Raw genomic sequence first — 18,205 nt, 5'->3', positions numbered from 1 at the left:
TATTTTCTTTTGCTCATTGATCCTTTGCACAATAGACCTTTAATTTTAAATTGGCTGACGTATCACGTTATAAAATCGAGTAGTGAATTCGTGTTAAACTTCTAAAATCCAGATCAAAGGAAAATACATCCCGGAAAGTTGCGTAACCATTGCATAACCTTTGAAGCTGCGAATCTGGTCTATAAATTACGTAGAGTTGTGGATTAATCAGCGTCTAGAAAGTTGCCCTAGCATCCCTTCATTGCTGTCTACCTTGCGATGTGTATACGCATTTTCACTTTTCGCGCTCAGTAATTATAGCAAATCTCCGTTCTCGGCTTTCTCCGTGCTTTTCTAAATAATAAATTCAGTAGACGTCTATTTGCAAAACTTTTGAATAAAATACGCCTTCAACGAGAACATAAATATTCCAGCACGACGATGAATAATTATGGAAAAAATCGTTTTTCGTAAAACAACCTTTTTTTAATCATAAAAAACGACAAATTATTTATTGTAATACATTCACGTTGGAAATGGAAATATTGAAACAGAAACAAGAGAAATGATCAAGTCATATGACATTTAAACGTTAAAGGAGGGAAGAAGCAAAACGATTGAAAAATCTAAAAATTTACGATGGATTAACGACACGTTCCGCCGGGTGATCGGAAGCTCGTTAACGGTAATAGACAATGGCTTTAGAAAGCGTGACAAGAACCGCGTGTATAATTGCGTACTTGCCAGAAGGAAGGGTTGCAAAAGTGAATTGCTGGGTCGTGTCACGCTTTACTACGACAAGCGCGCAAAAATCAATACGAATAGAACCCATTTCGAATTTGTAGCATTTCTTATCTCAAATCTTATATTTTTTATTTTTTTTTATTTTTTTTAGCTGCGTGTGTCGCGTATATTTAACTTCCAATTACAGAAGATCAATATTAAATATTAATTTTCGTGTTCCTATACTTCTTAAAACCCATGCTGATTAGTTCTCTCTTGTTTGGCTTAAAAAGCTAATTCATGCGTCACTCACCAATTTTTTAAAATAGAATAAATAATGTAATGTAAATTTTTAATGTGCAATGCAACAAAAATTTTCCGTCCCACTTAAACAGACTGCGGACTGTCGGTTGTACATACTTTTAATATTTTCTGTAAGTACAACCGGTGTGGTTAAAAATTTTTGATGCATTCCGCATTATTTCCCTGAAAGAAATATATATTAGTACAAATATATATAAAAATTTATAAATATAATATAAGCATTTGTAAAAAAAAGCATGCGACTTGCCAACTTTCGGTTGGACGTAAAACCGTGCATTAAGAAATTTGTTGAAACATGTTTCAATCCCGGGATAAACTGTGTACACATTTGTCAATGGAAATTGCATTTTATCGTCCCATTCAGCATGTTGGACGGGTTTTAAAGATTAAAGCCAGTCGATTGAGCTGGGAAATTTATTGAGACGAATCTCGCCAGATTGAACATTTAAATACACGTCGCATCGTGTCGGCGTTTTCATCGTTTCGTTCAGTCGGTCCTGTCCGTTTCGGGCTTATTAATTATTCCGCGTGACGAGTGGACCGAGCCGGGAAGACCGATTACCCGGTGGTCCGTGAAAAAAGATACAATCTCCAAGTAATTTTCCTAGCCGGTTTATTTATTAAAAGAGGCTCCCAGAGGCGAGATGCCTCTTTAAATCACGCATATCCCGAGCACGCGTTTCTCTCGCTCATTTCTCTTTCTTTCTCTAATATTTATTAATCTTATTTGCGCGCTGACGATTTTTAGCTACGGTACAGCATACACACACACACACACACACATATCAGTCGGCCACCCGGTAGAAATCGGACCGTGCAACATTTATGTCACGCGCGCAGAAATCCGCTCTCGTCGCTCCGATCCTTCATCGCCTTTTGTCAGAAAAATGCGCACTTCGTTACGCACTCGCGAAATGAAATTGCCCGGAAAATTGCCGCTTTAATGCTCACGTCGCATTTATAATTCGCGCCAATCAGGGAGACAGTCTGTCTTCTTTCGTAAATACGTACCCTCGCTACAGAAAATTTTTTTTCGTATTTGAGCGAGAAGTTGCGGGTATTTTTTTTTTTTTTATATATATAATAAGGGTTTATTTTCAACAGAGGTTTGAGTGATAATGCAGTCGCTTTTAGTAGTTACAAGAAAATAATTTTATTGTCTACAATGCTATCCCGTAGAAAAAAAAATTAATCGTTACAGCCATGTGCGCTAGAGCGTCGAATTAATAATAGGCGTGAAAGGCGGCTGCGTAAATTTCTTAGTTTGATCAACGGATCAACGGTTACAAAGTAGCATTTTTGCTAAACGTAGTCAATAATAGCGCAACATTAAAATCTAAATTTCAATTTTTATCTCACGTTGCGTAACAATAAAGAGACGTGATATTTTGTAAAATACAGAGCCTTAATTCGCGAAAGCTTCATATATTTTTATACATTATCATTCAAACCTCTGTTTGAAATAAACTCTTATTGTTAAAAAAAAAAAAAAAATTAAAGATTTGCTTGGAATGTTCGCGTGCGGCATTCGTTCGTTAAATAGGTATACACATACTTCCGAGCCGCCGCATAAGCGACCACAGCGAGAGGGTTGTCGCGACAAGTTTACACGTCAAAGTTTACCAAAGACTTCAAAGAGAAGTTAGTGCGCCAAACCTTCGCGATACACGCCTTTTCGCCGCCACTCGTGAGATGCATCAGATGCACGAGCGAGACTTAACGAGCTGAGTATGCTTTTCGTGGCTGAATATATTTATATAATTACATATGAATTAATCTTGTATACTAAAACTGTTGAATATTAAACGTCAAATATGAAATCTACGAAAACACATTGATGAAAGTCACATGATTTTCTTTTCGTAGTTTGTAATTGGGGTGTTTTAATAAGATAAAAAAAATGATTAGGATGCCGGGACGCGTGATTAATTAGCCATTAAGAGCCCGATGGTTGCACGAGTTCCGAAACGCTCCGAATACTTAATGCGTGCGTGAAACGAACGTGCGCGCGGGAACGAAGTCGACTCGAAGCGAGAGCATAAGGGATGGGTGATTGTAATTTCACACATGGCGTAACGCACTGCTCCTTTCACCCTCCCCCTCGGCTTACCTCCTCGCAACGAGAAGCCTTTCGCCGTGGTATTCTTCCATCCCTCTTCGTCACCATGCGTCATATATTTTGCTTTCGTTCGTTGATTGTATGTACGAGTGCACCCACATGTCGTGGAATACCCACTTCTGGTTCCTCACGGCTCCTCCTTGTCCTACCCATGGTCTCCCCCTGTCTCTCCTTCTTCTCTTCATTTGCTCACCTTCGCATTATTGTCACGAGCCACCCTTCGCCATCCTTCACGTTTTGTGACAAGCGGAACCCCGACCATATTGTCAACTTACTGCCCGATGCCTCGTAGCTGATTAGAATTCGTAGGTGGTTTAACTTAAAAGTGATTAATTACCCCGAATAGCTTGTTTATCGTCACGTAGCGACTCCCAGAATAATTGTAAGGCTGGTTCAAACTTATTAAAGGTAACTGCCCGTGTGCAGCGCGTACGGGAATTGAACGTATAGAAGAAACGCATCTGCCTTTACGCAGACCGTTTAAACTTTATGTTAAGAATAACTTTCACGTCGTTTCTCGCAATCAAAGCGCCTCAGTTACAGTCGTAGCAGCGCGGAAAAGAACACGCGAGCCCGAGCCGAAATTAGCTGAAGAGTTTTCGATATAACTGAGCGTAACGTACTTTACGAAAACTGGTCTCTTTCAGCATAAGTATGCAGCTCGACCTCCGCGTTGCCTTAAAAGATTCACAGGGGCTGTCCGTGCGGCCGTTTTGCGAAATTTCTCCACGCCGCTGCACCGTGTTCCCGGCGATATTTAATATCTCGAAACCAACCAACGCAGGTTGCTCGGATCGCGCGGAAGAGAAGAAAGGCGGAGGGAAAGACCGGGAGAACTGGCGCGGGTGCCTTATCAAAAATTAAAATTTCATTCGGCCAAACCGAGCGGGCGCTATCGAGATCCTCTCCGGGAACGCGATAGTCTCTCGCTGAGAGATACCGGAAGCGAGATACAGAAACGCGCCCGGCGTAAGAGGTAGTGAGCCTTAATCGTGAGAAACAAACTTGGCCGAAGTTTCGACGAGGCCGCCACCCCCGTGCACATTGTTCTCTTTTCTTTTTTTTTTTTTCTCTCTCGTTCTTTCTCTCTCGAATTTATGGAACACTCCTGCGGCTTTTTACATCTCCCGTCCGCGACTCTGTAAATCTGAATTTTCCAAATCCGGATTTATCGCGGTCGCTCCCGTCGATAATTTTTCCCGCCGTCTTCGAACTCCATATATAAGTTAGACGCGATAAAAGATTTCTAATACAATCGCCGAAGTCCTGAAGCGTTCGAGCAGCCGATTCGCAAACCCTGAATTTATTTTCGAGTTGTTTATTTTAAAGTTTTAAAACGACCGGCTGTTTATGCTGCACGGAGTACACCAGGACTTTCAGTCGCCCGCCGGCAAACGTCACTATTTTGAACATTAATATTCTGCCCTTAAAGTTAACACGTTTTAAAATCGCGCGCATTTATTTTTACGTGCTATGGATATCAAGCTTTTTCTCGCGTTTCAACTTGGAAAATCCAAGGAGCTCAAATCCATGCCGGGCTGACTCGAAAAGTCAGCCTCGAAATCCGAAACTTCCCCACGTTCCACGAGCTGGTATTTCAAGGGGCGCAACCGCGGATAATCCGGATAACGCGATCGTGCCGGACGGAATCGCGAATCGGTTGTATTGGGATCGAAGCCAATCCGACGTGCTGGCGGCTGACAATTGCCAGCGTGGCAATGATTTCCGATGAGCAGGGCCAGCCAGATGGAGACCTGGCCAAGCAGGACGTACGTATTATCGGCCGGTGAGAGCGCGACAAGGAACGAATCACATCCGGCATTTGCGGCCGGCGGTCACACGCGGATTCCGTCCGATTTCCCTCGTTCCGTCCGATAATTTTGCAAACGGCCGTTCAACCCCGATTCCCGCTTTCTCCTCTGTTCGTGGTTTGTATTTCGCTCCGTTCTCTTAGACAACGTATTTCGTAGCAACGCACCACAATCTCGCGAGAATTTCCTTTAACCCCTTCGCAAACCTCTAATTTTAACGACAGAGGTGTGTGGCGAGCTATTTACGCATAGGTGGAGATAAATTATTTTCGATAGATAAGAAAAGTTACGGCAGCTCGGAAGCGATTTCGATCGAAAGGCTTGAATAATGCATGATAGATTTTTATGTGGGCATTTTTGCTGCGTTACGACGCGCTCGGGTGCACCAGAATGCCAATGAAAAGACATTAATGAGTGCAAATGGATTCATATACCGAGTTTGGGGAAGTACCCCAGTCGTGCCGAGGTTAGTGGAAAAATAATCTCGATTCGGAGAGATATGAATGCATAATGTCTAAGTTCTTTCACCGTTTTTGCTTCCTTGGAAGAAAATATTTCGCGGCGATGATCATTCCAATTAAAAAATTGTCAAGGAATTATTAACGAGCTGTTATTGATAATGTGATAATATTTTGGAGTAAAACATAAAATAATAATTCCCTTCTGAAAAATTGCGGAGTCAAGGCACATTGAGTCTTTATTACGGCAAAAGATAAAAGAGAGAATGGTGGAAAAAGACATCTCGGACGCGGCGCGATTAAAAAGCATAGAGTAGCCCGACTGGACGACGAAAGGATCGAAACGTTTCGTTCCGATATCACTGCCAGTAATTTCTTGCGGTCAATCGTTCTGCGATCGCTGTTGTCTCGCATCCCGCCGGAAGCAGGTACATTTTTCGAGGGCCGCGGAACAAGTGTTGTCCACGCGGCGAGACAGAAAGATGCTTTCATAAAGCGGCGCTTTTCTTTTTGCTTTTTTCATCCGCGAATCCAATTCTTCTTTCCCCTTTGGTACCTTCGCTTTTGTTCGTCCGTGCTTTTTCTCTCGCCCTCTCCCTTCTCCCCGGTCTCTATTTCGCTTTCGAGCACTCTCTTCGGAAATGCGACTTTCCCCGGCGTTTCTCACAAGGTTATTTTCTTACTGCCAGGAGATAATTTCTTTTTATCTCGTAATTGGCACGAGCACCTAATGCTGCAGCTGCGAGAATATCCACTTCAGGATTAATTGTCACCGGAGATATAATTCTTAAATATAATGTCACGAAACGTATGTAGCTTCATTATTCTCAAGAAGATACTTTACGGAAAATACGAAAGTTAAATTTTGTTAATTGCCGAGTACGTTTAATATTTCTAATAATTTGCTCGTGAATATACATTTATGAGCACACGTCGCATTCAGAAATTTAAATCATCGTGAAGTGTTATCTCGCAGCTGCAAAAGCGCTCCTTGCGAAAGGAGCTCGTGCTCCTCTCTTGGGAGTTCACCCGGAGAACGCTCGAGCGAGAATTTCTGGTAGCTGATGGGAAGGATAACTCGTCCCCAAAGTGCAGTAACCTCGGCGAAGGAGTCCTGGGTCCTTTTCTCCCTCTCTCTTTTCTGCATTGCGCGTGCAAGAAGGCCTTATGACCCATGCAAAATGGATGCATCCCGTTCGACCCGAGCTGCATCCTTTTCGCCTCCTTTGTCGAGCTACTCGCTAAATCGAGCGTGCCCATAAACCGGAAGCGGAGAATTTCATTCGAATCTTTCTTCCCTAAACCCCGCCGTTTTCTTACCTGACCTTTATGCCGTCCAACCCGGACATAATGAAAATGTATCTCGCTGAAACTTTTAAAAACTTTCGCTAAAAGAATATTGGAATTTAAATCGATCATTGATTTTTATTTCACGTTTGTCCGTCTTTTAATTTTTCACTTATTTTAATTATTACTGTCTATATCTGTTTCATCTCGACAAATACTTGTCTAAAACTTTTTTCGAATCTCCTTGCGACAAAGTAATTTCTTTACAGTATCGTACATAATTTTCTTAATTGAAACGTATTCCCGCGATCTAACTTGTATCTTCCAGGCATAAAAATTTTATTATTAGCTAATTAACTTAATTTGTTCAGCCAGGTTTATTTTTATTTTTTTTTTTTAACACCGTCACGTATTTTTACATTTTGGCAATCATTTCCAAGGCGGGAATTAAGAAATTGCCCAAGAGGCAATTAATCGCGGGCGGATCATAAATATGAACAGGTTTGCCGGGGCCGGATGGCGTAACGTTAAGCAGCCGCTCGTAATATATTATTTAAACGAAACCCTGAAGGCCACAACCCCGCAAATAGAATGAAGCGAGCGGTGATCGAGTACCCCTATGCGTTTTCTGAGGGTGCCGCATAGACGGGCGGTAGTAGTTACATCCGTTTCAGAACCGGGAAAACATCCCCCTCAATGAGACGATGCGGTTACGTAGTTACTTCTCTCCCCGACACCGTTCTCTTGGCTGTACTTACGTGTCTCGAACAGGTTACAAACGACGGGCACGGTATTACAACCCGCAAATTACGGGGTACCCCATTCACCTTCACACCCCCCCGCCCCCTCGCCCGTTTCCCCGACTGCAACACAAATGTGCTGGTCCAAGTCTGTTGGATTACGTTTGATCGTGAAAGCTTGCAACCACTGTCGTTACACGTCTTTCCTCGAACGAGCAAACGTTTTTGCAATCTAATAAAAAAAATAAAAATTATATTAATTACCTCGCCAAGTGGATTATTAAATAAAAATAATTGTTCAAAAGACGAGTTGGGATACAAAATTTATTACTTTAATCTAAAGATGCGAAGGAATAAAATTTGTTAAATTGATAAACAATGAAAAAAAAATTATACGCGTGCAACAAGTATTTTTACATTTTCCGTACCATTAATTAAAAACTAATTGAGCGTCTGGGCGCATAAAAATTTGAATGCCAGGAGGGGAAAGCGCGTAATCGCACGTGGAAGCTAAACGTTACGAAGGAGGGAGCACTTCTTCTGTTCATAAATTACAATATTCGTGAGCCACCCCCGTCGTTAAGCGAATACGTGTTTCCCGTTGCGCTGTGACTACGCGAAATTCATTTACGGAATTAATACCGCGGATTTGCTAAACGAAGAATTACTGCATGTCTCGCGTCCGCTTTAATTGCGCGAGCAATACTATTTGCGCCGGGCCAGATGTTGGTTTACCAGTTTTACATCGTTACTCATTTACTTTCAACTTACCGTCGTCGTATATGACCAATTAGCGTTTTTATTCCGCCGTTAGAGCTCTTTCAATTCCGTCAGTGAAAAATAAATTCTCATTTTGATAAATTACCGTGAAAATTACTTTTTCTTTTCTAAAGATTATATTTTGCAAAATATGAAAAATGAAAAATGAAGTAAAACGTTGCGCGCGCGCAGCGCGCGTCTGGTTTGTTCTGTCTTAAAAAAATTGGTGGGTAACGCATGAATTAAAAAGCTAATTCATGCGTCACTCACCAATTTTTTAAGATATGATGATAAATAATGTAATGTAAATTTTTAATGTGATTTCGACTCAAAAAATCGATAGATCAATAAAATATCGAACAGAACATAATATTAATCATAATTTCACTATCCCGCGTTTTATTTCTACCGCGCTTCAGAACGCGTTACATGATTTTCTTTTCGTAGTTTGTAATTGAGGTTTTTTAAAAAATAGCGCGCGCATGGTTTCTTCTAGTATATAATAAATTACTGTATTAGATAACATGCAATATATTTATAATGAGTAACGTATATATAGTTTCAACAAATGATAAACAGCTGTCTAAAAATTTCATTTTGCACCGCGGTTTAATTTTCTACAACGCTGAATCCGCAACATGCCGCTTACATATCCGAAATCCTCATTATGCCCAGAGGCGATCCTTTTCACCTCTCCGGTCCGTAATAACGTGGCAAAAGGAGCCGGCGTATTACGTCGTTTGATTAATTAATTTACGCCGATGAGGCACTGGATTATGAACCCCCGAGGCTGTAACCTTTTCCATTGCCCTCGCTTTCCTCGCGAAGAAATGAAGTAAACAAACGATTCCACCCGCTTTTCCAGCTGCCGTTATACACCTAATAGCGTTAACATTAACCGCGACGACGTCTACACAGACAAGCAGATAATTGCATCGTGTAAATTTGCTAAATGGCGTAACTGTCGGTTCACCCGGAGATATATCTTAATTCTCACAAAATTGTCTCTCCATTGTTGTTTGAAAATTATAATCGTAACATATTAGTGTCTAAATAGTTCGTTCCTATATACAATTTAAAATTTTATCTGGTATTTGTACATTAGGAAAATTTGAATTCTATTTCTCCCTTCGTTAGCATAAACCGAGATTTAATAACAATTTTACAAGAACTACAACGTTAATACTCCATCGGCAGTAGTAAGAATAATTTTACAAAATATAAAAGAATACGCTCTATCGCGACAAAAAAGAAAAAGGGAATCGTCTCCGTTGTGCCGTTGAACACGATTCTTGAGATAACAATGAATAATTGAGGAAGAGCTCCAAAGGGGAGAGACACGCGAGGAACGCGTCTAGCTCGAGGAACTACTTTCTGTGTTAGGAGCAGCATCGTATTCACGAGAGGCACGAAGGTACAAACATTAGTTTTTACGAGTGTGAGACTCAAGGGACGAGTTGCATCCACGATGCATCTCAGCGGCCGTACTGTATTTCACCGCGTGAGGTTTGCAAGTTTACATTACTAGGGGAGGATCCGTTAGTTTCGGTAAAGGTAAAGATTTATAGGGCGGCAAGAAGAGTTTGCGTTACAGAGTACCGAGTTATAAATGGCCGCAACTGCAGTTGATATTAATAGGTGGAATCGCTGATGTTTCTCAATGCGATGCGCTGCATCGGGAATGAAGTAGCTGCGTTTAAAGTAGCCGTAGGAAAGGGCGTGTAAAATCAGCACACACTCGGGGCATCTTTTTCAGTATTAAGTATTTATTACATACAAGCATTTTTTACAATATGAAGTATCTGTTTCTTTAGACATGACTGGTGATATTTAGCATTTTTCTTCGTTATGGTATATTTAGAAACATTCTCTCGTACTCTATTTAATAATTATTATTATTAGGTATTCTTATAGGGGATAGTTTTAATAGAATCTCAACCAAATCTATTAAAAATAGTATAAGTGTACACGTGACGCAGGGGCATTATTATAATATATGGTGACCAAACAGTTAATAAATATTGTCGAAAAAGAAGGACTAATACATACATACATACATACATATATATATATATATATATATATATATATATATATATATATATATATATATAAATATAAATATAAATAAGTTTTACATACAATAAGTTGTAGCGAACCGGTTGTTTCCAATTCATTACAGCATTGAAATTTTTACAAGACAAACGTAAAGACAATTTCTTGTGAAAAAACGGGGCGATAAAATATGTCGATAGATCCGTTAGATTACATAGTTTCGGGCTGTGTATATGCCTTTTCCTGCTTATTTTCTTTTTAATGATCAAACATTTTCCATGTATGAATTAAATAACTTGTGATGCACAACCTTGTACAAACACGCTTGCTTTAAAAATTGTCGATAGAAATATATATTAATTATTTATAAGAAAATATATTGATTATTCGCGAGAGAGTTTCTCTCGACGCCCGAAAAAGCAAGTTGCAAACGCAAACGAAGAAAAATCTCGAGTTCAAACAGAAGCGGTATATACCAATGTTAAGTAGGCCTTCTAAATGAAATATAATAAAAAGAAGAAAGGAAAGAAAAAAAATAAAATAAAACAGTAAGATTGCTTGACTAGTGAGCGCACGCCCCGAAATCCGGTATGGAAGAAAAGTGTTTTATTTTTTTTCTATCCGTGCTACTTTTCCCCATTTCGTATCTGCAGAATGTCTCTCAGGTTGAATGCGATAACGCGCCTAGATCTGCTCGTGAAATTGTTATAAGATAGTACCATGCTACGTTATCTCTTATAAATTAGAAACATTCTCTAATCCGTCGTTTTGGCAGATACGTTCTCAGCGTTCGATCGGACTCGTGTTTAATCCCTCTTCTTCTTTTGTGTCTTGTGCTATATTCATTCCTCACGCATACTCTCTCCGCGTTAATTTTCAATTCTCTCATTATTAATTAATGCCTCAAAAATCTTATTTGTAATCTACACACGTATATGTGTGGTAAGGGCGAAATCGTGTGTATGCGTGTATTTGTGTGTACATATTGTGAGAGAAAATAATTTCATGTCGTATTCATTATCGTAAAATACGTTCGTATATGAACATCCGAAAAATGATGTGTTACACAGGCCTCAACCCCTTTCCTTAAGAAAAAAAATTATTTTTTCTAATAGCGTACTACGACACACAGATTGAGTGTCCACACTCTGTTGCGCAATAATAATTAATTAACATTATATATTATTTTACACATCTTCTCTTCCCGGCGATGACGCTCAGAGCTCGGCATAGTTGTAGGGCTCGGGGATGGTATTCATGCTCGCGTCTCGTTCACCGAGATATCCCCTTTACATATGATACGTCGCGCGACGGCGGTTATTTACATTATCATAAACAACAACGTCTCGTTCCAAATACAGTTATTGCTCGCTACGAGCAATTCGGTTATATTAGTTGCCTAACTGCTCTTTCTCTGTTCGTCCGGGAACGTTTAAGAGACACTTTATGATAGTAGATCTGTGAAAAGAAAAACGGCATTTATATAAAAGTTTGTTATTCGAATATTTTCAATTAATATATTAAAGTTGTAATAAAAATCAAACTTATATACCTGGTACTTGATTGTTATCCTGTGGCTTGTTGATGAAATTATCCTGGAACGGATTGACATTGACATTAGCAGCAGCAGGCACGAACCCTATCGGGGTAAACGGCATTGCCGTCGGATTCAGATTAGAGTTGAGGGTATCTTCGTTCGCCAGATTGGGCGTCAGTTCGAGTATCGGCCCAGTATTGTAGCCGCTACTGTTATTACTCAGAGTGTCGAAGTCCGATAGGTCTAACAAGTTGTTGGTCACGTTGTTTTGCTTGCTACAAAACGAGTCAAATAAAAAACATACAAAGACTAAATTGGCAGCCAGATTTGTGGATTTAGGGTCTACGACTTAAGCGACTATTTTCGATCACTAATACGGAATCGCCGCCGCTAAATTAGCTAAGCCGATTACGAGCGATTCGTTAACACTTTCATATGGTTAATTCACTAAAATTAAATGAAACGGATTTGGACTCTGTCGAATAAGAACATAGTTCGCGATTCTATATACATACATCTAAAAAACGTTGTCAACTCAACAATACGAAGCTAGATGAAAATAACTAAATAACGTGTCGGATAAATATGAAGCGCTTATGCGTCAATTGTTCTTTTGCATCATCGATGATGAGACTGCATCATAAATTACAGACGTTAAATGCTTCGAGAGACAACTATTTTCATATATAACTATATAAACAGCTATTATAAGCGGTTAAATCGGATAGAAATTGTTTTTTTGCGCAGCATAAATACTAACCGAGATAGTCCACAACCATTTGCAGTCCTTTGTATATCCAATATAAATCTTTCGTTTGCATTTGGCCGAATAAAGAATCGAAATACAACTAATATATACACATATTGTTCTGTCGATGGATCATAATAGGTTTCTGTTTAAGTAAGTAACTACAGGAACCAATTAATTAAATCGACATGTAAACTGTGTAACTAATACTCATAGCTTGCTAGAACATATTACAGCAAAACAGCAAATAGAGATCTAATTACATAGAAAATTGAATCACATTCGATCGAATCATACTCGTCGTATTAAAGTTATATTAGAGAAGAAAGTTCATGCCGCGTTTCGTCTTCTTCTTCCCTTTATCTTCCCTATATACCGGATACCATTGTGTAGGATTCGTGGATGTGGTGTGCGTGAAGACATGTTTTCTCACGAAAAAAGTACTATACCGAAAAAACATGTGGAAATATAAATAGTACATAGCAAAAGTAGGCAGTAAGTTGACATGTACCGCGCTTGATGGTATACAATACATAAGCATAAGGAACGCAGACAATCATTGTGCAAGGAAAAGAACAAGCCACACCATATCAACGTTAGTTAACATGCATTGGTGATTTATAGAGATTGTTACGAAAATCAGTCGCACTTACGGTATACACAACGGGTCAATAAATGGAAGAACACTTTTTAGCACCAAATTGGAGGAAAGAACTAGAGAGATAACTCAGCAAAGATGATATTTACGAAATTATTATGCTTATTTTATAAAAATTATTCGTTGTGCTTTCTGTGATATAACTCGACACGTTATTGTCGTATTTTCGTGAAAGTCATGTCAGCATTAGTCACCCTTGCTGAGTTGGTATGTTGTAAAATCACAAAACGAAACGTTTCGATGATTCATTAGATTTATGCCGCTCTTGTCTCTCTTTACATTATATACACTGAAATTTATCTGTCGTACGATTTAACGCTAAGTATATTTTGCAGTTTTGTTAATATTTCTCTTAACGATTATTCTGCTTTTACATTACGTTCTTCCAACTCATTCGCATAGTATTTAACAACGATCGGAATACATGCGCGATTTCCGTGTTATCTTTGATAATTCTAGCTAAAAATAGTATGTAAATTTGTCAGTACATAGCGGAATATCAATTATAAAATATATGTAACTATTACAATAGGTGATATAATATGCACTCTTGTACTTGCAATCTCATTATCATCGTGACAGTGTTAGTCTCATGTAATTTATTATTAATTAATATGCTGCTAATTGTGCAACTAATCGTACCGTAGACAATGAGTCGCAATGGCGTGCTTATTATGCTCGTCAACCGTTGTTCTGGCTACTTTTGCAATGTACAATACGCGTGGTTACTCAGAATACTTGCATGAAGTGATAAATGTTCGTGAAATTATTATGTCAATAGGCAGTTCTTTCCTGTAAAAGTTTCAGGAAAGCGCAGTATATATATAAACTTTTATTTACTAAATAACCGTTTAATAATGTGTACATATATGTATGTATATATAGATTTATATTTATATATACGTATATAACTTTGAAACTTAATTAATTTACTTTAATAGTTTACCGACGTTACAAGACTTATCATGAACAACATAATTTATTATATATATACAAAGCTTTTAAGAATACAGCTAACAATTTTACATTTAACTACAAATAAACGTTTGATTGATTTTAAATATTTTTGAATTGCAAAAATTATATGTTTGAATGTATAGATAAACGCGCGTTGCGGAAATAAGCTATTACTATGATATTATTGTCCATCGATCTAACGAGAAGAGACGCACGATTTTGACTCTCGGTCGACGACGGTATAACACGTTTGCGATTCCGTGGTTTAGAATAGGTATACTTACACAGTGGCATTGTCCAGCGTAATCGATTGACTGTTGATACCGTTGCCGTGATTCGTATGGTGACCATTCAATTCTCCTTCAACATTACCCTGATTATTATCCAATACAATTTTACTTTCGTTAATGCCGTTGCTATGTGTCGTGCCGTTGTGCACTATGTCCGGAGCAGGTACGTTATTTTCCGTATGATGCGCCCGTTGTTCGCCGCTGATAAATTGCTGAGTCGCCTCAGAAATTAAACTGGCTGTCATGACGTCGTCACCTTTACCGTCTGGTACCGGTTTGCTCTCGTCAGTAGGACTATCTTCTTTTAGCTTGTCGCCATCGCCGCTCTCGCCCTACATTATTGTCGCAAAATTACGTTTTAACTAAACTGACTTAATTAAAACAATATATTTAATTTTTGTAACGTAGACGTACCTTGGCAGATGTGTTACTTTGATTTTTGCCTCTAGTTCTAAGCATAATCGCCTCGACTCGTTTGCGTCTAGCGTTCCGCTCCTCTTCTTCCTTCTTAAGCCTCTCAGCCATTTCGATTCGTTGTCTGCAATTTAAATATATTTAGATATAATTCATCAGGCATATCTGTAGTGAATTTCTCAAGACAAGCAAAGAGGAAAAAAAAAAAGAATTTTTTAAACCAACTTTTCTGCTTCTTCTCTCGCTTTGCGCTCGGCTTCTTCTTTCTCTTGTTTCTGGCGAGCTTCTTCTTCTCTTTTTCTTCTATCCTCTTCCTCTCGACGTTTCGCTTCCTCTATTGCTAATTGCAATCGCTGTTCCTCCGCCTCGCGAGCTTCATTAGCTAAGCGTATAGTTTCTTCTTCCAGACGACGTTGTTCTTCTTCCTCCGCGTGTAATCTTTCAGCTTCTAGACGTGCTTCTTCTTCCTGTAGAAATTTTCGCGCGTAAGATAACGAGTTATAGATCAAGTCGACCTAGTATTAAATTAACTTATAGATGATACCTGTCGTTGGCGCTCCAATTCCGCCTCTCGTTCCGCTTGTTCCCGAGCTAATCTCCTACGTTCAGCCAAAGCAGCTTTCGCCTCCTCTTCTGTGGTAATTCTGATTTTTGCGATCATCGAAGCTGTAAAGAGAAATCAATCAATAAAAGGAGACGTTCGCTTGTAACACTCAAGAACTTGTGATAAACGATCGTTCGATCTCGATAAAATTTCAATTAATTATACCTGACATGTCCATCTGCTCGTCTCCTTCACTTTCGAGCTTAACTTCAGTAACCTCTGGCGATTTTTTCTCCTGCTTGTTGTCTTCCTTCTTCGCGACTTTCGCCGGTTCCTCAATAGCATCCGATGAAATCTCTTGCATCAAATTAGTTTCATCTTTAACTTGTTTGCTCGCCAACACAGGCTCCGCGGTTACTTTTGTATCGTTAGCTACAGATTCGACAATATTCGTTTCCTATTTTTGGGGAAAAAAATTTTTTTATTTGAATTTACGACTTTTTTTTTTATCGCGTAAAAAAATTACATATTTAAATGTTGAAGCAGGAACATTTAGAATAAAATTCACCTGTGTCTTTTCGCTACCCTGGTCTTTCTTCTCTTCATTTTTATCTTCCGATTTCACGTCTTGCGCCTCTTTGCCCTCATCCTGCTTTATGATTTCCGCATTAGTTTCACGGATGAGTGGTACATGCTCAACTCCGGGACTTTGCAAGGGTGTTGCCTTCGGAGTTATTCGCGGCGATGATCTGGCATTTTTAATTAATTTATCCGTCGGCTTCCTCATTTCCGCGGCTTTGGGTACAGAAGGTTTCTTTGGAGTGCTATGGACCTTTGGCAGTGGTGGCTTTGAATCCTTCGTTAATTTCACGTCACCCACCAGATCTGCGATAACGAGAGCAAACGGAATATTTTCTTTGCTATGCGTGAAAGCTTTCGGAATATATGCATTATTTACATGTGCAATTCTAGCAATCTAATAATCAAAAATATGTACAAAAGATTAAAAGTAGAGATTTAAAAGAGAAATCTCATAAAAATATATATATACAAATTTTCGAAAAATATAAATTATTAAAAAAAAAAAGAAATTATTGTAAAAAAAAAAAAAAAGAAAAGAATTTTAAAGCAAGGTCGAGATGTCTGGAGTTCTCATCGTATCTTTTAGACGCGAATGTATTTTAATCCTTTCAACTTAAGCGGACAATCTTTTCTATATATTATCCATAATTTTTTAACTTAATTCCTCCAAAAGTACTTGCGTTAGTTGAATTATTATTGTTTAAAAAAAAATCTCCTCGTTGATCGTCGGTGATCTAAAAAAAATCGGTAGGACGAGAAGTAAAGGAAGCATGCTCACTGTGTTTCTCTGTGATTGAGACACCGGTACCGGCAATAGAAGCAGGCCGCGGACGGCGCGACGCGGCCGTGCGGATACGCAGATTGACGTTACTGCTGCCCACGCTGCTGGCACTCTGCTGGCTCATGGAGCTGTGCGGTCGGGACGGGCTGTTGGGTGTCACTTCGCCGCTGCGGATACCTACGCGCACCCACCCAAAATAAGTAATCTGTTGATCTTTCTCGCTGGAGACTGATTGAACGCGATCGCGTGGATCTCGCGGCGGAGAAGGCGGTGCGAATAAATTTCCTGCTCGTACTTTATCGAGATCGTATCGCTTGTGCCGTTATTGTAACGTAACGTGTAGCAAAAACACAAATAAGAAACCGAAACGTTAAGCACCATCACCGAGCGCAGTCCGTGAACATAACAGAAAAGAGAAGGAGAAATCGAAGGGCAAAATATAAGCCAATACGAACAAAACAAATTAAGCCAGTAGAATTAAAAAAAAAAAATTAAGATAATCGCGCAGAAAAGGAAAAAAAATTATAGTTGAGTAAATAAATGAGGAATAAATAAATTGCACACTAAATATAAAATATGTATAAATGCATAAATGTATAATAAGTGACAAGCGAGATAAGTTTACGCACTGCTATCAGAATAAGATAAGAAAAACATGCAGCTTACCGAGATGTTAGCTCATACCTTCACCCATGGTATCGAAAAGCCGCTGAGAGATCTTCTTTAGTATGAGCGTTGTTAATTAATTTGAAAATCAAAGAGCCCGGTCGCATCAAAATCGATAACCCACCCAGAATGCTTAACTAAATTTATGCCATCTGCATTACTGATTTAGCTGGATCTTAACTAAATGCTAATCGTTGATGCGGTCGGTTCTTGATGTTAAAGTAGGTCGCCGTAAAAGTTCGACATTAAAAAATATAGAAGAATTTGAAAATCAATGGGTTAGTCACTAATAATTAAGTATAGTACATATAAAAAAAAAACTTATAACTTAAAGTAATTGCGATTTGAAATTAGGTGAGAAACATATTTCTTTTTATCCTCACGCCGTGAAATAAAGCTAGTCGTCCCAATTGACTTACAAAGACTCCTTTTTACGCTCATTCATACATGTGTGCACCCAACTCTGATCGAAGTTTCCTTGTTAGGCAGTGGAGTGCATTCATGTGCTGTCTTTTTATGTAACTTTGATTTATGAGATCACTTCCTATTTTTTTCAAAGAGCATATCTAACTATATATCGTTCTAGCTTACAAAGCTCGTCATCAAGCGATGACTAATCCGACTGTACGATGACAAAAGTTAACTAGTAAATTAGTACAAAGCCAAAGAAGTGATTAATTCGGAGAGCTGAGATCAGGGCATTAAATATTGCATCAGGAGAATATAAAAAATATTCTTACAAAAATAAATCAACCAAACGATATTACGTGTAT

The 18,205-nt window shown here is 38.9% G+C and overlaps 1 protein-coding gene across 27 annotated transcripts in view; it reads right to left on the bottom strand.

Moving 5' to 3' along the window:
* Positions 1-9,946: 9,946 nt before the first annotated feature.
* Positions 9,947-18,205, bottom strand: part of LOC139105990 (ensconsin) — a 132,057-nt gene continuing 123,798 nt past the window's right edge. For 25 of the 27 annotated variants that reach the window (XM_070662412.1, XM_070662415.1, XM_070662413.1 and 22 more), the window contains 9 exons: positions 16,764-16,943; positions 15,972-16,288; positions 15,629-15,860; positions 15,404-15,525; positions 15,085-15,326; positions 14,860-14,983; positions 14,440-14,777; positions 11,808-12,067; positions 9,947-11,713 (listed from right to left, as the gene is read on the bottom strand). In XM_070662412.1, coding sequence (XP_070518513.1) covers positions 11,700-11,713; positions 11,808-12,067; positions 14,440-14,777; positions 14,860-14,983; positions 15,085-15,326; positions 15,404-15,525; positions 15,629-15,860; positions 15,972-16,288; positions 16,764-16,943 — 1,829 coding nt within the window. In that variant the 3' untranslated portion in view covers positions 9,947-11,699. The remainder of the gene's footprint in view (positions 11,714-11,807; positions 12,068-14,439; positions 14,778-14,859; positions 14,984-15,084; positions 15,327-15,403; positions 15,526-15,628; positions 15,861-15,971; positions 16,289-16,763; positions 16,944-18,205) is intronic. The other 2 variants (XM_070662409.1, XM_070662423.1) reach the window with 1 other exon arrangement.

The sequence above is a fragment of the Cardiocondyla obscurior genome, linkage group LG10 (genome assembly GCF_019399895.1).
Source record: "Cardiocondyla obscurior isolate alpha-2009 linkage group LG10, Cobs3.1, whole genome shotgun sequence".
In the NCBI taxonomy this organism is placed as follows: domain Eukaryota; kingdom Metazoa; phylum Arthropoda; class Insecta; order Hymenoptera; family Formicidae; genus Cardiocondyla; species Cardiocondyla obscurior.
Note: the sequence above shows the minus strand (reverse complement) of the source record. Positions and strands in the feature narration are given on the sequence as shown.